Source organism: Malaya genurostris, chromosome 3 (assembly GCF_030247185.1).
Source record: "Malaya genurostris strain Urasoe2022 chromosome 3, Malgen_1.1, whole genome shotgun sequence".
NCBI classification, from domain to species: Eukaryota; Metazoa; Arthropoda; class Insecta; order Diptera; family Culicidae; genus Malaya; species Malaya genurostris.
In genome coordinates, this window is record NC_080572.1 from 286516643 (window position 1) to 286539005 (window position 22363).

Consider the following 22363-nt stretch of genomic DNA (forward strand, 5'->3'; position numbering starts at 1 on the left):
TCCTTAGTCATATTTTCTGAGTAGGGGAAGCTTTTTTTTCTGGCGGCCCGAGAGGCGGATTTCGAAGTGTCAAATTAAGGAATCAAGAAATGATTTGCAGAAATCACAACAACATATTTTTTTGTTATTTTATTTGCACACACACAGCCTAGCCAACCGGAAAAGCCATGAACCATAAAATCCATTAACTGCAATCCGAAGACACTAGGTTCGTAGTACAACATCCGTACTTTCACCGATCCAAGTCAAATAGTGGCTGGTACGGACGAATCCTGCAGGGAAGCTGGTGACACAACCATTGGAGTGAACGAACGAAGTCACTCCCACTTGTACGGTTAGTCCATCGTCGTCCACGATGGTAAGCGGGCCACCGGAATCCCCGTGACACGTGGTACGGGCACCCTCCGGGGACAGACAGATGTTTTGTGCACCCACCCAAATGGTGCCCCAAATTGCCTGACAGTCGGCATTGGACAGAATTGGGTTGCTGGTGTGCATGAGCACGCTCGAAACAGGCGATCCAGTTTCATCCGTTGTGCGTCCGAAACCGGAAATGATACCGGTCATTCCGGCAAACGTGCGCTCGTCCGACGTTGCCGGGAGTCGGACCGGTTGGACATAATCGTTGAATACGGCGGGTGTGGCCAGCTCTATGACTGCGATGTCGTTCCGCAGCAACGACGCGATATAATTCGGATGAACGGTGATAGTGCCAAAAGCGATTCGCTGTTGGGTGGCCTCCTCCTCCAGGCGGTTGATCGCTCCCAGAATGGACGTTCCGTGGGTTGCCAAGTTTTCGAACACAACACAGTGGGCGGCAGTCATCACAAAGTTATTCGAAAGCAAAGTTCCTCCGCATAATCCCGACTGCCCGTTGGCGAAGAAACTGAGCGTCAGTGTCTGGTAGGGGAACTGTCCGGGTGCGGCTTCTTCGCCGTTGATTATTCTGTGATTCGGAATTGACTTTTCACGTAGCTGCTGCAGACGAGGATCAAGTTGCGCCCAAAACTCATCCAATTCTTCGATTTTTTTGAATTTAGACAAATCCAGAGAGGCAACGGCCAAAGCCACAAAGCTAACCAGCAGAACTATAGTCTTCATCGTATTGTTTTTTTTTTTCACTGCCGAAGATTCAGTACGGAATGTCTGCAGAAACGATTTACCTTGACTTATATAGTTTGGGTTTGGAAACTCATAATCGGCTCCCGCAAAGAAGATAAGCATGCATAAAAAGATTTGTATCGATTTTCGAAGTGTGGCTTTCCACCCGATTACGTCATATCGGTTGATCAGATTGGGTGAATTTAATTATGGTTATTTCCAATCACAGACACTCCTGTATGCATTTTGATTATATATAATTTTATTTTGATTTAGCACGGGGCTTGACAGTAAAAATTGCATCAGGAAAAAACTGTAAAAATTGCATCAGGTGTACAACTTTGCTTCCACCGTTTTCCGATAGGTGGTTTTACCGGCTGAGGCTGGTCAAAATACATAGATGATAATGCCTTTAAAGTGAGTGTGTACAGTGCGTAACGAATTGTCATCGCCGTTTCAGTGATAGTTGTTCTTGTTTTCGTATTATTCACCTTCTAAAATGTCTGTTAATGTGCCCGATTCTCGCCATTTGCGGGAAGTTTTACTTTTCTGTTACAATACAGCTGAAGCGCATCGAATGCTCTCAGAACTTACGGTGGTGCTGCTCTGAGTAAAACGTGTCGGGAGTTTTTTTCAACGTTTTAAAAATGGTGATTTCGATGTCGAAGACAAACATGGTGATGGAAGAGAAAAAACTACAAGGAACAGCCCCATGGGGTTGTTCGAGCCATTGATGTGAAACAAGGCAACCAAAATTTCTAATAATCTACAATCAAAAAGTTCAATCAATCCGAACCAACACCGAACATCACTTGTCTTCAATAGTGTCACTATTAATGTACCATTTAATTCCACTATTTCACTGTCACGTTATTACAATTTCACAAAGTCACTATACTTTAATGAAGCATAACAAACGTTACAATACAGATACGCGTATTTCGGAATGTTATAACTTATGTTTTATAAGTTTGTTTGAAAGAATGCTGTAATGCTGCTCCTTTTATACGAAATGTCTTATTGTCAACGGGTAAAAACGGGAAGAAACAGGTAGTAACAAACGGGTAGGACGGTAATTTGATTGTCAGCGGAGGGCAACAAACTGAAGAAGTGGAAGATTAAGAGATTAAGTATTTTCTAAATCTATTTGTATCTTATGTGTCGGTAATAACTTGTTCCTTGGTCACGATTTAATAAAGAAATGGAGTTATTTTTGAAGATTTCTAAACTTTCGGCTGTGTCTAATTTCCATGGGTTGGAAATTTGTCTTATGATTTTTATGTCGTTGGTAGTGAGTTCATGATCTTCAGAAAAGGCATGTTCAGCTACTTTTGACTTGAAATGATGTGGTAGTCCTTTCTCTAATTCTTTAGATGTTTTCGCTATTTCAGCGACGTGCTCTTTGAAACGGATGTCTAGAGTTCTCTTTGTTTGTCCAATATATATTTTATCACAATGAGGACACGAGATTTTGTACACCCCAGATATTTTCAAATTATCCGTAGGATCTTTTGTAGAACCTAGTAAATTTTTCAATTGACAGTTCATGCTGCTGAATACTAAATCCAAACCAAATTTATTTAGTTTTGATTTCAAAGGATGTGCAATGTTTGGATTGAAGTCCACCGATATTCTTTTTAAATTTTCCGATGGGGGAGGCAGAGTTGTAAGTGATTGTTTTTTCAACAATCTTAATTTTTTGTCGAGGATTGTTTGGATTGAACGCTCCGGATATCCGGATATGAGCTTTCCAATTTCGAAAATAAAGTTTTTCTCTTTTATTGCAGCATCTCTCTTAAGGGGTACGGTCAGCATTCTGTGAATCATGTGGTGGAAAGCTGCCATTTTGTGTTGGTGGGAATGATTAGAAGTATTTGGTATGACCCGATCTGTGTTGGTTGGCTTCCTGTATATCTCGAAATTTAAGGTTTTTGCTTCTCTGACAATGAGGATATCTAAGAAAGGTAAACTGTTGTCTTTCTCCTCCTCATAGGTGAATTTAATGTTTTTATGTAAGTTATTAATCATTTGTAAGAAAGTTGATGAATCATTGCGTTTGATGATACAGAATATATCATCAACGTATCTCCACCAGCGATTAGGTAATAATCCCTGGTTTTTCAAAAGTTCTTCAAGATTTGCCATAAACAATTCGCATAAAAACGGGGAGAGCGGATTACCCATTGGTGTCCCTTGTAACTGTTTATAAAATCCGCCTCTGAATTTAAAGTAATTTACATCCATAAAAAGCCGAGTTAGGTTCAGATATGACCTTACTTTGCTTTTCCATAAACTGTTACTATGTTGTTGAAGTAACCAATCTTCCAATAGATTGATTGAGTCCTTCACCGGGACACATGGAAATAAGGCGGTTACATCGAATGACACCATTATTTCGTCTTCTTCGATTTCACCAGAGTTTTGAAGTTTTGAATTTTTATTTATTTTTTAGAAAATCCACATTTTTTACAAATATGAAAACATACCACTGTAACAAAAATTTTTTATTTATCGCTAAAAAATCCGGGGTGGTGCAAAAATTGGAAGAGGGAAAAAATATGTTTCGAAATTTTCAAATATTTTTCAATGGAAGAAATACATCTTCAAAAATTTTGAAAAAAAATGTAAACCTTCCTCATAATCCCTTAAACACATCTGATTTTTTTCAAATTTTTCCGGAGTAGCGGTTTCTTTAAAAATCAAATAAAATAAAATTCAATATAACCTCCCTAGCTCCGTCAATATGGCAGTTAACGGGTTGAAATTTTGAGAAAATTGTTTCCAGTCTATGAACTTTCGAATGTGGTACACCCAAACCTCCGTTTACGAACACTTTTTATACGTTACCTCTTTTTACGTACCTCTTTTTACGTACCAAATCCCAAATAACGTAATCTTTTTTTACGAACCTACTTCGTAAAAAGAGGTTTTGTCATTCATCGAAAGCGATTTCCGACTCCATGGAAACTACTACAATATGGGTATTTTTGGAACGGGTTTGAAGAGTAGATTCCGGAAAATGATGTTTGAAGTGGTTCTGAAATCCAAGATGGCGACTTCCGGTTTGTTGATATTCCTTGAAAACATATACAATATGGGTATTTTCGGAACGGAATTGATGAGTAGATGTCGGAAAATGATGTTTGAAGTGGTTCTGAAATCCAAGATGGCGACTTCCGGTTTGTTGATATTCCTTGAAAACTTTTGCAATATGGATATTTTCGGAACGGAATTGATGATTAGATGTCGGAAAAAGATGTTTAAACTGGTTCAGAAATCCAAGATGGCGACTTCCGGTTTGTTGATATTCCTTGAAAACTTTTGCAATATGGGTATTTTCGGAACGGAATTGATTAGTAGATGTCAGAAAACGATGTTTGAGGTGGTTTTGAAATTCAAGATGGTGACTTCCGGTTTGTTGATATTCCTAGAAAACCCTTACAATATGGGTATTTTCGGAACGTGGTTAATGAGTAGATGTCGGAAAACGATATTTGAGGTGGTTCTTAAATCCAAGATGGCGACTTCCGGTTGATTGATATTCCTTGAAAACCCTTGCAATATGGATATTTTCGGAACGGAATTGATGATTAGATGTCAGAAAATGATGTTTGAAGTGGTTCTGAAATCCAAGATGGCGACTTCCGGTTTGTTGATATTCCTTGAAAACCTATACAATATGGGTATTTTCGGAACGGAATTGATGAGTAGATGTCAGAAAACGATGTTTGAGGTGGTTTTGAAATTCAAGATGGTGACTTCCGGTTTGTTGATATTCCTAGAAAACCCTTACAATATGGGTATTTTCGGAACGTGGTTAATGAGTAGATGTCGGAAAACGATATTTGAGGTGGTTCTTAAATCCAAGATGGCGACTTCCGGTTTGTTGATATTCCTTGAAAACATTTGCAATATGGGTATTTTCGGAACGGAATTGATTAGTAGATGTCGGAAAATGATGTTTGAAGTGGTTCTGAAATCCAAGATGGCGACTTCCGGTTTGTTGATATTCCTTGAAAACTTTTGCAATATTTTCGGAACGGAATTGATGATTAGATGTCAGAAAAAGATGTTTAAACTGGTTCAGAAATCCAAGATGGCGACTTCCGGTTTGTTGATATTCCTTGAAAACCTATACAATATGGGTATTTTCGGAACGGAATTGATGAGTAGATGTCAGAAAACGATGTTTGAGGTGGTTTTGAAATTCAAGATGGTGACTTCCGGTTTGTTGATATTCCTAGAAAACCCTTACAATATGGGTATTTTCGGAACGTGGTTAATGAGTAGATGTCGGAAAACGATATTTGAGGTGGTTCTTAAATCCAAGATGGCGACTTCCGGTTGATTGATATTCCTTGAAAACCCTTGCAATATGGATATTTTCGGAACGGAATTGATGATTAGATGTCAGAAAATGATGTTTGAAGTGGTTCTGAAATCCAAGATGGCGACTTCCGGTTTGTTGATATTCCTTGAAAACCTATACAATATGGGTATTTTCGGAACGGAATTGATGAGTAGATGTCAGAAAACGATGTTTGAGGTGGTTTTGAAATTCAAGATGGTGACTTCCGGTTTGTTGATATTCCTAGAAAACCCTTACAATATGGGTATTTTCGGAACGTGGTTAATGAGTAGATGTCGGAAAACGATATTTGAGGTGGTTCTTAAATCCAAGATGGCGACTTCCGGTTTGTTGATATTCCTTGAAAACATTTGCAATATGGGTATTTTCGGAACGGAATTGATTAGTAGATGTCGGAAAATGATGTTTGAAGTGGTTCTGAAATCCAAGATGGCGACTTCCGGTTTGTTGATATTCCTTGAAAACTTTTGCAATATTTTCGGAACGGAATTGATGATTAGATGTCAGAAAAAGATGTTTAAACTGGTTCAGAAATCCAAGATGGCGACTTCCGGTTTGTTGATATTCCTTGAAAACCTATACAATATGGGTATTTTCGGAACGGAATTGATTAGTAGATGTCAGAAAACGATGTTTGAGGTGGTTTTGAAATTCAAGATGGTGACTTCCGGTTTGTTGATATTCCTAGAAAACCCTTACAATATGGGTATTTTCGGAACGTGGTTAATGAGTAGATGTCGGAAAACGATATTTGAGGTGGTTCTTAAATCCAAGATGGCGACTTCCGGTTGATTGATATTCCTTGAAAACCCTTGCAATATGGATATTTTCGGAACGGAATTGATGATTAGATGTCAGAAAATGATGTTTGAAGTGGTTCTGAAATCCAAGATGGCGACTTCCGGTTGATTGATATTCCTTGAAAACCCTTACAATATGGGTATTTTTGGAACGGAATTGATGATTGAATGTCGGAAAAAGATGTTTGAAGTGGTTCTGAAATCCAAGATGGCGACTTCCGGTTGATTGATATTCCTTGAAAACCCTTGCAATATGGATATTTTCGGAACGGAATTGATGATTAGATGTCAGAAAATGATGTTTGAAGTGGTTCTGAAATCCAAGATGGCGACTTCCGGTTTGTTGATATTCCTTGAAAACCTATACAATATGGGTATTTTCGGAACGGAATTGATGAGTAGATGTCGGAAAATGACGTTTGAAGTGGTTCTGAAATCCAAGATGGCGACTTCCGGTTTGTTGATATTCCTTGAAAACTTTTGCAATATGGGTATTTTCGGAACGGAATTGATGATTAGATGTCAGAAAAAGATGTTTAAACTGGTTCAGAAATCCAAGATGGCGACTTCCGGTTTGTTGATATTCCTTGAAAACCTATACAATATGGGTATTTTCGGAACGGAATTGATTAGTAGATGTCAGAAAACGATGTTTGAGGTGGTTTTGAAATTCAAGATGGCGACTTCCGGTTGATTGATATTCCTTGAAAACCCTTGCAATATGGATATTTTCGGAACGGAATTGATGATTAGATGTCAGAAAATGATGTTTGAAGTGGTTCTGAAATCCAAGATGGCGACTTCCGGTTGATTGATATTCCTTGAAAACCCTTACAATATGGGTATTTTTGGAACGGAATTGATGATTGGATGTCGGAAAAAGATGTTTGAAGTGGTTCTGAAATCCAAGATGGCGACTTCCGGTTGATTGATATTCCTTGAAAACTCTTACAATATGGATATTTTCGGAACGGAATTGATGATTAGATGTCAGAAAATGATGTTTGAAGTGGTTCTGAAATCCAAGATGGCGACTTCCGGTTGATTGATATTCCTTGAAAACTTTTGCAATATGGGTATTTTCGGAACGGAATTGATGATTAGATGTCGGAAAAAGATGTTTGAACTGGTTCTGAAATCCAAGATGGCGACTTCCGGTTTGTTGATATTCCTTTAAAACCCTTGCAATATGGGTATTTTGGAAACGGAATTGATGAGTAGATGTCGGAAAATGATGTTTGAAGTGGTTCTGAAATCCAAGATGACGACTTCCGGTTTGTTGATATTCCTTGAAAACCCTTACAATATGGATATTTTCGGAACGGAATTGATGATTAGATGTCAGAAAATGATGTTTGAAGTGGTTCTGAAATCCAAGATGGCGACTTCCGGTTGATTGATATTCCTTGAAAACCCTTACAATATGGGTATTTTCGGAACGGAATTGATGATTAGATGTCAGAAAATGATGTTTGAAGTGGTTCTGAAATCCAAGATGGCGACTTCCGGTTTGTTGATATTCCTTGAAAACATATACAATATGGGTATTTTTGGAACGGAATTGATGATTAGATGTCAGAAAATGATGTTTGAAGTGGTTCTGAAATCCGAAATGGCGACTTCCGGTTTGTTGATATTCCTTGAAAACTTTTGCAATATGGGTATTTTCGGAACGGAATTGATGATTAGATGTCGGAAAAAGATGTTTGAACTGGTTCTGAAATCCAAGATGGCGACTTCCGGTTTGTTGATATTCCTTTAAAACCCTTGCAATATGGGTATTTTGGAAACGGAATTGATGAGTAGATGTCGGAAAATGATGTTTGAAGTGGTTCTGAAATCCAAGATGACGACTTCCGGTTTGTTGATATTCCTTGAAAACCCTTACAATATGGATATTTTCGGAACGGAATTGATGATTAGATGTCAGAAAATGATGTTTGAAGTGGTTCTGAAATCCAAGATGGCGACTTCCGGTTGATTGATATTCCTTGAAAACCCTTACAATATGGGTATTTTCGGAACGGAATTGATGATTAGATGTCAGAAAATGATGTTTGAAGTGGTTCTGAAATCCAAGATGGCGACTTCCGGTTTGTTGATATTCCTTGAAAACATATACAATATGGGTATTTTCGGAACGGAATTGATGAGTAGATGTCGGAAAATGATGTTTTAAGTGGTTCTGAAATCCAAGATGGCGACTTCCGGTTTGTTGATATTCCTTGAAAACTTTTGCAATATGGATATTTTCGGAACGGAATTGATGATTAGATGTCGGAAAAAGATGTTTAAACTGGTTCAGAAATCCAAGATGGCGACTTCCGGTTGATTGATATTCCTTGAAAACCCTTGCAATATGGGTATTTTGGGAACGGAATTGATGAGTAGATGTCGGAAAATGATGTTTGAAGTGTTTCTGAAATCCAAGATGACGACTTCCGGTTTGTTGATATTCCTTGAAAACTTTAGCAATATGGGTATTTTCGGAACGGAATTGATGATTAGATGTCGGAAAAAGATGTTTGAACTGGTTCTGAAATCCAAGATGGCGACTTCCGGTTTGTTGATATTCCTTGAAAACCCTTACCCTGGTTTTGAAATGCAAAACAGTAACTTCCGGTATATTAATATTTTTTGAAAGTTTTTGCCATTTTCCTTTAACTTGGTATTCCTTTAAAACACTACCGTTCCGAAAATATCCATATTGTAAGGGTTTTCAAGAAATATCAACAAACCGGAAGTAGCCATCTTGAATTACAAAACTACCTTAAACATCGTTTTCTGACATCTATTCATCAATCCCGTTCCGAAAATACCCATATTGTAAGAGTTTTCAAGAAATATCAATCAACCGGAAGTCGACATCTTGGATTTCAGAACTACCTCAAACATCGTTTTCTGACATCTACTCATCAATTCCGTTCCGAAAATATCCATATAGTAAGGTGTTCAAGGAATATTAACAAACCGGAAGTCGCCATCTTGGATTTCAGAACCACTTCAAACATCGTTCTCCGACATCTACTCATCAATTCCGTTCCGAAGATACCCAAATTGTTAGGGGTTTTAGGCAATCTCAACATACCGGAAGCCGCCATCTTGGATTTTGAGACGAGCCCAAACATCATTTTCTTGCACTTACTCTTCACATCCGTTCCGAAAATAAACATATGATACGCGGTTTCCACAATAATCACACAAAACTTTTTTTACGAAGTAAATTCCAAATAACCTAAACTTTTTTTACGAACCAAATCCCAAATAACGTAAACTTTTTTTACGAACTACCTCTTTTTACGAACCCCCGTTTAGTTCGTAAATGGAGGTTTCGGTGTATAACAATATGAATTCCCTTTGGGGGCATATTTCACATGCTTATCCTGCTATAGCTTTTGCAAAATTGGCAAATAATTGTGGAACAACCAGTTAAGGCATTTTTCCAAATTTACAAAAAAAAAAGAAACAACGGTTTCAATTGCTCTTTTATTTGTTTCCTGGATATAATGAGATCATTTTTTTAACATTTTTCCTTCTTAAAGCGCATCATTTTATTAACAGGATTATTTTTGGCATAATTTGTCTTACATTTTTTCCGAGAATATTTGACGACTTCTAAGAGGCGGCTAGGAACATAAAACGTTAGTTGTGAAAGCAATAATTCAGTACTTGTTAGAAAACAATGTCATCGATAAAGTAAATCATTGTAGCTTTGCGGCGTAGATAATAATTGTATTGTGTAAAAGTCCGGAAATTTATGACTGAAACGTTTAATGAATCCTAACATACTACTTGCTTTATTGGCAAATGTACTATAATGCTCCCCGAAAGTAGGTTTGTAATAATTTTACATTTTTCTACTGATTGGTTTGGAAATATATATCAATAGAAGGAGACATGGTTTTTCTACTAAATTATATTGAACTAAAGCTAATTTTACGAAGTTAGAGCCTTCAGCTACTAATATATCATTGTCGATTGCACATTTTTATGAAAAAAAAGTATCTATGATTATTTTTATAACACAACTTTGAACTGAATCCATTAGCAAGCCAGCGTTTCACTCGAAATTTGAGTTTCCCATATACGCACGACCCCATCGACATTAGGTTACAATATTTAAGTAATGCTTTCGAATCAAGTTGAATGTTGTAAATCCATCAACAAATTACCGAGATACAAGCGCTTTAAATTAGGTACGAAAAATCTATCGCCGATAGTTCTAAATTGGCCTGCTGGTTACTGGAGTATCAACAGCTGATCAGTATTCAATATACTCAAGCACGCTATGCATCCATACACCGCGTAAAAGTGACTATCCAGCGAGCGAATGAATGCAACTCTGTTTTGTCACCCATTCACTAGACAAGCTACATGTTTCGTTCGCAGGCAGCCAGAGACAGAAGTGACTAAAGGATGATATCATTATGGTATGCTGCGATTGGCTCGTGTAAACATAAGTCAATTCAAACCAAATTTATCAATAATACGCTACTGAAACACTGAAACGACGTTGCCATTCATGTTTAAGTTAAACGTATCGTCCGTATCGATTGGTTGTTAAATTATATCAATCTCGAAACAAATGACTGAGTTATTATCGTTCCAAATTATGACATGCACTACAAACTTGCATTCTGAAAGTTCAACAGTTAATTATTTCTACTGAGTTAAACTTGGGCATGTTTTCAATGATTCAACCCAGTGAAATTTGTCGGCCGGAATCGGCCCGATTGTCCAACCGATTAATCACGCTCCTCTATCATTATATTATAGCAAAACAGACTTCCTTCAAAATCTGTATGAAATCAGTATTTTTTGCAAAATCCGTGTACAATTCAGTAAAGTTTACCAATGTACTTGAAAATCAGTAGAATACTGAAAAATCCGTATATCTGGTAACCCTGCTCGCCATGTCTAGCTCTTATTATGTCTGTCCAACAATAAGGTGACACGCATTCTATGGGGCATAACGATTCTTTTCCAAACGTAATAATCAACAAATTCTTTCGGATACTAATCTAGTAATTATCTGAATCTGGAACAAACCACGACAGCAATGCTGTTATCACAATATATGTATGCACTGTAAAAAAGAACTACAACGAAAGCTTTTAATCCAAGATCTCAACGTCACTGTTCTCTCCTATCCAGTCGAGATACTCCGTGAGCCGGGTATTGACTGCCGATCGACCCCGATCACACCCGCGGATGCCAGAAAAGTGCGTCGAATGAATTCCAATGACAATTTTCTCCCCATCGACATCCGCATAAACGGGACCACCTTCATCTCCCTGAAACAGTAAAACCGAAAAAAAAAATTTAGTAAATTTCTTTCGTTACACGACTGAACCGGAAACCTACATCGCATGGACCACCGTCTTCCGTTGCAGTACAAATGTGACCATCGCGGATGAAGGAATGCGACAAACCACAAACGAAGTTACTAATCACGGATCCGTGAGCGAACTGAAGATGCTGCAACGGAATCGGTTCGTTGTCTCGGTTTCCGGTGTTTCCCCAACCGACGATTGTGCTGTTCCAATCGGTGAACGTGAACGGAACGTGGTACCGCCTTGGAAGCTGCGCTATTTCGACATACTCGCCCAATTCGGCCGGTCGCGAAAGTTGCACTATTGCCAAATCATTCCGATTGGAAAACGAACTATAGTCCGGATGAATAATGATGTGTGACGGAATGTTGAGCACTGGGATGTTGTCAACCAGTTCGTTCATATCACTGGCACCGGTCAAAACTGTCAAAGTATTTGTGCTGAAAAGGTTCAATCAGATTGATCACTTAGAAATGCTGGTTTTTCTTACCCTGTAACACATCTCGCAGCCGTCAGAATAAATCTGGTGGAAATCAAAACACCACCGCAAAAGGAGTGTGAAGAATCACCGGAAATTAGTATGCCAATAGCCGAAGGAAAATCCCGCGGCGATGCCGTTTGTCCATTACTGATCCTACCGCGATGTTCCGGCGAAACTGCCCAGACTGCAACCAGCAAACAGTTCAATAGCAGAACTCTTTTCATCTTCCACTCCGTACTGGAACTGGTCAAAACAAAAAGAAATCTACAATTTTAACTGTTACCAATTTCGCAAAAAAAAAATGAAATTGTTTTTTTTTCGGATCGATTAGATTAGATTCCGATCAGTTTAATGAAGCCAAAATAAATTTATTGCAAGTCGCGTTCATCATAGTCAACAAATCTTGTGTCGCCAATTATGGTCTTATCTCGACCCCTGTGTGCTGCTCCAGCCATTCCAGGTGTTCGGTGAGACGCGTGTGAACGGCCGATCGTCCGCGTCCACATCCTCCGATACCGCCGAAGTGGTACGAATGAATAGCGATCACAGTAAATTCACCGCCCTCGGTTATCATCACTGGACCTCCCTCGTCTCCCTGGGTTGAGAACAAGGTATTATTCAACATTTTGTCAATTCCAACCAAAAATACTGACCTCACATGGACCACCATTGTCCCCGGAGGTGCAAACGTGTTCATCCGTAATGAATGTGTGGGACAATCCACAGGAACGGTTACTGATGATCGGATTACGCACGACCTGCAAATGTTGCAACGGTACGGATTCGTCCTCTCGATGTCCCGATTTACCCCACCCGACCATAGTGGATCCAAATCCGTTGAACGTTTCGTCTACTTGAGACTTACTGGGAAGTCTGGCAACGGCCACTGTAGGACCTAGGGTAGCCTCCCGAGCCAACGTGAGGATCGCCAAATCGGCTCGGCTGATCACCGTCGAACTGTGATTCCAGTGCAGTCGAACGTTGGTAACCGCTAGAAACTGCGTCACACGGGTGATGTCCGTTGATCCCAGCAGAACGGTTAACATTGTCTGGCTAGAAGTGAAGTGATCATCTCGGTAAGTAAGCAAACAGTATCAGTATGGATATCATGTAATCTGTTGATATGAGGAGGGTTTATGCCTGCTGGAGAGAGAGATTGCCAAATTTCATCTCCAGCGGGCTTTTCCCTGCTCACAAATAAACAGTACGGCATAGCTTACCGAATAACACAGTTTGCAGTGGTCAGTACAAATCGAGGAGTCACCAGAATCCCGGCACAAAACGTATGCTCATCGTCTCCGGAGATCAAAATTCCTACCGTGAAAGGAAAATCCGGTCCGGCCTGATCTCCACCGGTGATGCGGGTGTCCCTACGGTTCTCGATGGCACTGGCCACCGTCAGTGCCAGTAAAATTAGCAAAACGCTTCTCATCGCTGAACACTTTGATTGTTTTCAACGAACTGAAACCATTTGCAACTAGCAAACTTAATTCAATTTGAATTATCGGTTCGATCGCTTCAACCGAACGATAAGATTAGATTTATACGTGTAAAATACACTCACTTCAGTTTTTTCGCTTTCTAACGAAGATTTGATCTTTTCATAACATGTCAAAGTTGTATCCAAGATCAATATTAAACGACATTTTCTATTAAACTATCACCGGTGTTCGATAATTAATCATGGATAATTTACAAAACAAAAACGTTAGTATGCATACTTGAAAATGTGTTTGGAACAATCACTTCTGTATAACTTTTAACGGAAGTCGATTACTCAAAAGACCCAGGTTCGTGTTCATGTCTTAGCTGTAACTTTGCTTGTAACGTTTGAAATGCGCCAAAATGTATACTATCATGCTGAGAAAAATATTTAAAAAATGACTAAGAAAAAAACGTGCTTGATCCACCTAGCAGTGAGATGATACCTTTTTTACCAATCCGCATGTGTTTTTTGCATAAATATTCTTCGGTGTTTCAGTTCTCATGACATTATTGTAATGTCCGTCGTTTTAAAGGGCAATTTGAGATTTTATTCACTCATTACTCTGTAATGTCAAAACTGCAAATCGGATCGAATTTGAATCTAAAAGTGTAACAATCGATTAAACATTCCATGATATGTCGAAGTAATTTCCACTTTGGAGTTTAGGGTAATTTAAGGTACTTCCAGAGCCGGTATTCAGGAACCAGCATAACCCAATCCGATTTGTATGGAAATATGACGAATAAATTGCAATATTTTTGAGTCCAACTTTAAAGCTTTTCGGGATTATCATCTTCTATATCGCTTTGAATATTAAAAATTCATCATCCTACAATTCCAGAATCGGAAGTCAGAATTGGATAAATTTGGATTTATTTTAATTTGAACTTTTGTTTCTGAAATTCGATTTGGCTTTTTTTGAGAAAACGATTGAGCTGTGAGAAACAATTCGATACTGGAAACGAAATTCGAAATTCGGTGTAGTCGAAGCCAGACAAATTCACCTGAGTAGCTGTATAGTTTACATTTGTTCCAAAATGATTGAAAATCAATGTAGACATCTTTGAGGAATCGTAGTGCGAATTAAATTTTTGGGTTCCTTCCGAAACGAAAACTGAAATCAACCAAAAATGAAGTATTTTTACTTGGTAATCGACTATCCAAATCTGCTAACCCGATAAACCTGAATAATTTATGTCAAATAGACATTTTTCTACTAATGTCCCGGGTTGGCGGTTCAATGCATAGGACGCTGGTCTTACAAGTAAGTTGTCGTATGTTCGAGCCCCGACCAGGAAGGATTCTTAGTGTCAGTAGGATCCATAGTACTTGCCATGCAATGATTCTGTACACTAAGAATCGGCTGCGAAGTCTGTTGAAACAGAAAGGCCAAATTCCACAAGAGAATTGGAATGCCAAGACTTTGCTTACTAATCACCCTGTTTCTCCGAAACCGGAAGTTGGATCTGACTGAAAAACAAGATGTTTTATAGAATCTCAAAACTTTTCGTTTGAATCTTAGATCGGTTCAGCCATCTACGAGAAAAATGAGTTACACAATTTTAATTTCGTTTCACATATCATCCTGTATTTTCGCAACCAGAAGTAGGAACCAAACATAATTCAGGAACCTTGTTTGGGAGTATACAACTTTTCATATGAACCTGAGTTTGTAGAAAATGGTTTAGCCATCTCCGAAAAAAATTGAGTGAAATTATTTGTCACACACGCATTTGCTGATCTCGACGAACTGATTGGAATGGTATATGGCAGTTTTGTTCTTTCAGCATTTATTTCTGTAAGTAGTTTAAATCAATTTAATTATGAAATTGCTTTCAACTCGAAAATTCTGCCATCATCTGGTTTTCATATGTCATATTCGAACTATTATGTTGCCAAAAACGAACCGTGCTAAAATCTGTCCGAGCAAAATATCATGCTGTACACAGTCTTTTGGGTACTTAGAAACAAATGTATGTAACAGTATAAAAAATCGTGTTTTATGTTGCTCCCAAGCATTTCTTTGCCAGATAGTCGCTTACACAAAAATGTCGATATCTCCGTTGAAAATGAACGGATTTTTACAATCTATGGCTTGTTGGATAGCTATTACCGTGCGAAATCTAGGTCTGAGAATATTTTCTGTTTTCAAGGTCAAGTGTGACAGATACTATCAAAAAACTGAAAATTTTGACATAAAACTTCGTAAACATCCGATCTCAAAATCATTCAATAGCGTTTTGGGTGACGGGGAGACCTTCCATTTGCGACTAGTTTGATCAAAATCGGTCCAGCCATCTATGAGATCTCGACCTCTTAGTTGACAACACACATACGGACACACACACATACACACACACGGACATTTGCTCAGTTGGTCGAGCTGAATCGATTGATATTTGATATTCGGCCCTTCGGGCCTCGGAAAATTTTTCTAAATTTTGAGCGAATTCTATACCTATTTTTTATATTTATAAAACGTGATTAATCCACCTAGCAGTGAGATGATACCTTTTTTTATCAATCCGCATGTGTTTTTTGCATGAATATTCTTCGGTGTTTAAGTTTTCATTACATTATTTTAATGACCGTCGTTTTAAGCGACAATTTGAGATTGTAATCACTCATTGCTCTGTAATGTCGAAACTGCAAATACAATCGAATTTAAATCTAGAAGTGTGATAATCGATTAAACATGCCATGATATGTAAGTTTCACTTTAGAGTTTACGGTAATTTAAGGTACTTCCAGAGCCGGTATTCAGGAACCAGCATAACCCAAACCGATTCGTATGGCCATATGACGAATAAATTACAGTTTTGAGTACAACTTTGAAGCTTAATTGGATAAAATTCATTAATTTTTGTATGTATGTATAAAACTAATAAATTTTGTATATAAGTTTAATTCAATTTGAATTTTTGTTTCTGAAATTTGATTAGGCTTTTTTGAGAAAACGATTGAGCTTTGAGAAACGATTTTATACTGGAACCGAAATTCTAAAATCGGTATGGATGAAGTCAGATAAATTCACCTGAATAGCTGTATAGTTTACATTTGTTTCAAAATATTTGAAAATCAGTGAAGACATCTTTGAGAAATCATAGCACGAATTAAATTTTTAGGTGCCTTCTGAATCGACAACTGAATATTACTAAAACTGAAAAAAGTTAATTTTTTTTATCGACTATCCAAATCTGCTAACCCGATAAACCTGATTAATTTATGTGGAATAGACATTTTTATACTAATCATCCTGTATCCCCGAAACCGGAAGTTGGATCTGACTGAAGAGCAAGATGTTTTAAAGAATCTTGAAACTTTTCATTTGCATCTTAGATGATTCTTAGATTTCATTTGAATCTTAGATCGGTTCAGCCATCTACGAGAAGAATGAGTTACACAATTTTGATTTCGTTTCACATATCATCCTGTAGTTCCGAAACCAGAGGTCGGAACCAAACATAATTCAGGAACTTTGTTTGGGAGCATACGACTTTTCGTATGAATCTGAATTTGCAGAAAAGAAATTTTCCGAGAAAATTGAGTAAAATTATTTGTCACACACGCATTTGCTGATCTCGACGAACTGATTCGAATGGTATATAGATGTTATGTTCTTCCAGCATTTATTGCTGTAAGTAGTTTAAAACAATATAATTAAAAAAAAATCTGCCATCATCTGGTTCATATATGTCATATTCGAACGATTATGTTGCCAAAAACGAGCCGTGCTAAAATCGGTCCGAGGCAAATTGTCATGAAAAAGGATGCTGTACACAGTCTTTTTGGTACTTAGAAACAATTGTATGTAACAGAATAAAAAATCGTGTTTTCCGTTGCTCCCAAGCACTTCTTTGTCGTACAGCGTTCAAAACTCGTACTGCTGGAATAGGGGGAAAAGTCGTTTACACAAAAATTTCGATATCTCCGTTAAAAAAGGACGGATTTTAACAATCCATGGCTTGTTGAATAGGTATTATCGTGCGGAATCTAAGTCTGAAAACATATTCTGTTTTCAAGGTCAATTGTGACAGATACTGTCAAAAAACTGAAAATTTTGACATAAAACTTCGAATAACTCAAAAAGTAAACATCCGATCTCAAAACCATTCAATAGCGTTCTGGGTGACGGGGAGACCTTTCATTTGCGACTAGTTTGATCAAAATCGGTCCAGCCATCTCTGAGATCTCGACCTCTTAGTTGACAACACACATACGGACACACACACATACACACACACGCACAGACATTTGCTCAGTTCGTCGAGCTGAATCGATTGGTATATGTCACTCGGCCCTCCGGGCCTCGGAAAATTTTTCGAAAGTTTGAGCGAATTCTATACCTATTTTTTATACTTATAAAAAAAAGGTAAAACCGATGACACGACCAGACACTCTGAAGAAAAATCAGCAATAAAACTCTTCGCTAACGATTCACCGCCAGTTACCACAAATCTAGCGACCCCTTGTAAATGATAAAAATAATCTTCTCGAGCAACACTGTTTAAGTTGCTACGGACTAGTTACCAAGGAACCCCAAAACAAATAAACATGTTTTGAAAGCGGTGGAATTGTTCTATTAGTGTTAAACTTTGTCCAAATTAAGCAGAAATGCATTTAAATGAACTCGATTTTCGAAATTTAATCGAAACTATGGATGTAACCAACGAACGAGGACAATGATCTGCTTCCAGCGATTCATCCGTACACTTCAACTGCTAGCTTTTCTGGGCAATAGGATTCGGTGTAATATGCCGGTGTCAAAATTGTTGGTTGATTGCGCAGCAGTGGAAACAGTATTTCACCTTGTTGGCCACTATTCGAGGATTACTAGTGGAATTCCACAAAGAAATCATTTTACCGTACGTTATGCAGGTACCGCAGAGCACTAGCCTCGCTCAGCTCGTTGTCGGTCATTTCCATGTTTTCCTTCTCACACAACGGTTTCAAGTCAAGACCTGACTTTTGAACTTGGCTTTATATAAGACATAACGCATACTCCTCAATTTTTACATTCCGCTCGAGTCAGGTAAATCCATTAAAATTTTCCGTAATATAATAACCGATCTGAAATTTATTTTGTTTACATTCATCTTGCCTTCGATATGCTGTAACCAAGGTTATGGTGACTGTTATTCAAAATTAATAGCGGCCCTTACACGAGCATTAAAAATGTCATTTTAAATGTAATGATGTATTTCAAATTTGTTAGAAATCTCGTCATTAGTGCACCATTACGCGTTCATTAAAATGATATTTTTTTTTAGTAATGACATTTTTAATGACTCGTGTAAGGGCCTCTAATAAATATATCAACTTGTGCTGCCAGTTTAAAAAAATTCACTAGCGTCTCGATTTGACATTTCCAGTTACTGAGGGGTAGTTAACTATACCGACGACACGACCTGCCACTCGTCTATCTAAACTGTATCGCAAATTTAAGTACCCCTCAGTAACTGGTAATGTCAAAACGAAAGCACCTGAAAAATTATTAAAACTGGCAACACAAGTTGATGAATTATTAATTTTAAATAACAATTAACGAAACCTTGGTAACCGCTTATTGATGACTTGAGGAATGTAAACAAAACTAACTGCCTCGAGGGGAAAATCCTTATTTCGCGGCAAGTTGCAAGTTCTGCAGCATCACTAGACGTAGTGGATCGATTAGTTCAGCTGGGGCTCGAACATATGAAAAATTTGTTGTAAGACTAGCGCAATCAGGTTGCTGTATGTGACCAAGATCTTTTGTATGGAGTACCTCTGTTCCGAAACTTTTTATCAGTCCAATCATCGAAATTCAGTATTGAAATATGAACGATCAAACTGAGTCGATCCGGTATATTCGTACTATTCTACGAGATGCATGAAACTCGAGTGCAGCAAATCAAAGATACTTAAATATTTGAGCTTTATTTTTTAATCCATTCCAGAATCGTACTTCGTTAACTGGTACGAATACACATATAATCTGAGTTCATATTTGCTTTTTCTAACGACTTTTGAAGGTAAAACTATTTCAATTGTTCTACAAATCTTTGTATATTTGCACTTCTGAGTTTGTTCCAAATCGTTCAACCCTCGTTGCTGATCAGCGTACATGTTGTAAAACAATACGCTGTCATATTTTAGACATTCGAGAAACTCCTCTACTTCTGCTCTGTTATTTGGAGACCTTCGCAAAACATATGTAAAATTTGATGAACATGAAAGACACTTGAAAAGTGCGGGAATCAAGCTTCTTAGGATCTGATCAAAATTATAGGTTCTTAAGTGCACATTGTAAACCACTCACAAAGACAAGTTTCCTTCAGATAATTTGATAATTTATTCTCAAGCTGAAAATAGTTAGTAACTACGATTTCCCGTAAGGCGTCTGGAACCTGTTGAAGTAGTCAAATGTCATTTCAGATACATTCAAACAATAAATTTTTTCGATTGTTCCGTGCAGACTGGCACGAAATTCCTAGTTTGATGACAATATATTAAGCTATAGTGATGTTTCCGAAACTCGATTGGATATTCCTGAAAAGAATGACCAGCATCATAAATGAGTTTAATAACACTACATTACAGGTAGAGCTACTGGATAGCAATGATGATGATATAAGATGACGCATGTCTGTCATGTCAGATTTAGATATTGGGCACCCAGTTCCAGTCCCAGTTCGGTTGGTGCAAATCCAAAAAGTTAAACTTGTAGAATGTGAGAGTTTCTGAATCAGTCACCAGTTACGTTGAACGTCCTCAGAGGGACGAGTCGCCGGCCGATGGCTCGCGGCACCTTGTACAGCTACGTACATTCTCGATTTCTTTAGAATAATCTTTCGTTTTTATTAATTTGGCACTAATGGCACACAATTTAAAATAATATAACTTTCTCAAATGGTTTGTTTATTTATTATGGGGCTCCTTGGTAACAAGTTCGTAGCAACTTAAACAGTGTTGCTCAAGAAAATTATTTTTATCATTATCAAGGGGTTAGTAGAGATTTCATTCGTGTGATGTCCAGACTCATGTCCAATCACTACACGTTAGATGCACATCTCCTTCGAATTGGACTTTCCGAGACTAATCATTGTGCTTGTGGCGAAGGTTACCGCGATATTGACCATGTTGTTTGGACATGCGTGGAGTATCGTGATGTCAGATCTCAACTAATAAATTCCTTGCGTACCCAAGGTAGACTATCCAATGTCCCAGTTCGCGACATTCTTGCTTGTCGTGACCTTCCATACATGAAACTTCTTTATCATTTCATTAAATCCATTGAAGTTCCAATTTAAATTTTATTTTAAGTTAGACTGTTTTCTCTTCCATGAGTTCAACCAATAGCCAGCTATCTTATATTAAATAAAAGTGATGAACTGATACAAACAAACCTGAAATAGTTAGAGATCATGTACAAAATAAATGTATTTCATTTAATGTAATTTATAATAGCAACTCGCTTGATAAAAACAGTGTTTAGATTAACTAATGAATACCAACATACTAATAGGATATTCGAAATGTATTAGGTTTAAAGTACTATGTATTGTAGATGCTACGGCGAAGAAAAACTTATGTATATTGCCTATGAAATAAACGTATTTATGGAAAAAAAATTATCAAGGGGTCGCTATATTTTTGGTAACTGGCGGTAAATCGCTCACGAACACTTTTTATTCAGATTTTCCTTCGGAGTGCCTGGTCGTGTCGTCGACTATACGATACAGTTTTGATAGACGAGTGGCAGGTCGTGTCGTCGGTAAAACGCTAAACAGTGCCTTATCGGTCATCGAAGGTGGCGCGTCAACTGTCAGCCAAATCATCAACCGTCGTCAAATGTCAAATCAGTAGGCGAAATCAACAAAGTTTCGTGAAAAGTGTTTGTTTGATGAAACTACCCTGGGGCAGTTTCAGTTTTCTCAAGCGAAAACGACATAAGTAAGCATGGCTTTTTGGAAATGTTAAATTAATAAAAATTGTATTAGGTTGCATGAAGGGTAGTACACACCGGCCGACCCACTCTCAATTACCGTTTTGGGCACCACAAATTGTAAGTCGTATGCTGTAATTGCTATTTTTTTTATTCAATAATGTAATTTAATTTTAGGCACACTGCTTAAGCTCTAAGATGCCAAGGGTATTTTCTAATCTAAATTAACGACTAACTTAAAACTAGAATAGTATCATGTTACTATGTTACTATGACTATGTTATCTTGGGTTCTCGTAAATCCAGCTTTCAGCTGGCGATCGGAAGTGGTCGATGAATTGAGTGTTGCACGAGTCTTCCAGATGGCGTTGGTAAATATTTAGCGCTGGCCGCAAAGTTTCATTGATCTCGAGGGTGTACTGAATAGCAGCTAATTCTGCGACGTAAACTGAAGCCGGATCACTGACTTTGTACGAAGCGGTGATGTTCTGATTGAAGATGCCTTAACCTGTTTGATCCATCAATGTAAAACATCTTTCCACAGTTGACTGTTCTAATTTTTTTATAAAGTATATTAGGGGCCACTCGAGGGTGTACGTGTTCCGGAATTCCACGAATCTCTTCTCGCATGGATATGTCGAAAAACACAGTAGAATCAGAAGTAACCAAGAAATGAGCACGGTTGGAAATAAACGAAGAAGGATTAATATTCTGAGCCATGTAATCAAAATACAAGGACATAAAACGGGTCTGAGAATTGATCTCGACAAGCCTTTCGAAGTCTTCAATCACCATCGGATTCAAGATATCGCATCGAATAAGCAATCGATATGAGAGATCCCAGAATCGATTTTTCAACGGTAAGACGCC

The 22363-nt window shown here is 37.9% G+C and overlaps 3 protein-coding genes across 3 annotated transcripts; all 3 read right to left on the reverse strand.

The window, feature by feature from the left end:
- Positions 1-142: 142 nt before the first annotated feature.
- On the reverse strand, positions 143-1122 carry LOC131434487 (brachyurin-like). Its single transcript, XM_058601237.1, has one exon. It carries the CDS (start codon positions 1099-1101, stop codon positions 205-207), a length of 897 nt encoding a protein of 298 aa, XP_058457220.1. The 5' UTR covers positions 1102-1122; the 3' UTR covers positions 143-204.
- Positions 1123-11309: 10187 nt separating this feature from the next.
- LOC131434500 (brachyurin-like) lies at positions 11310-12322 on the reverse strand. The gene is made up of 3 exons (XM_058601250.1): positions 12094-12322; positions 11635-12043; positions 11310-11564 (listed from the first exon to the last, which is right to left on the reverse strand). The coding sequence occupies exons 1-3, from the start codon at positions 12306-12308 to the stop codon at positions 11385-11387; spliced, it is 804 nt and encodes a 267-aa protein (XP_058457233.1). The 5' UTR covers positions 12309-12322; the 3' UTR covers positions 11310-11384.
- Positions 12323-12431: 109 nt separating this feature from the next.
- Positions 12432-13546, reverse strand: LOC131434504 (brachyurin-like). The gene is made up of 3 exons (XM_058601254.1): positions 13305-13546; positions 12738-13137; positions 12432-12679 (listed from the first exon to the last, which is right to left on the reverse strand). Exons 1-3 carry the CDS (start codon positions 13514-13516, stop codon positions 12500-12502), a joined length of 792 nt encoding a protein of 263 aa, XP_058457237.1. The 5' UTR covers positions 13517-13546; the 3' UTR covers positions 12432-12499.
- Between the last annotated feature and the right edge of the window lie 8817 nt (positions 13547-22363).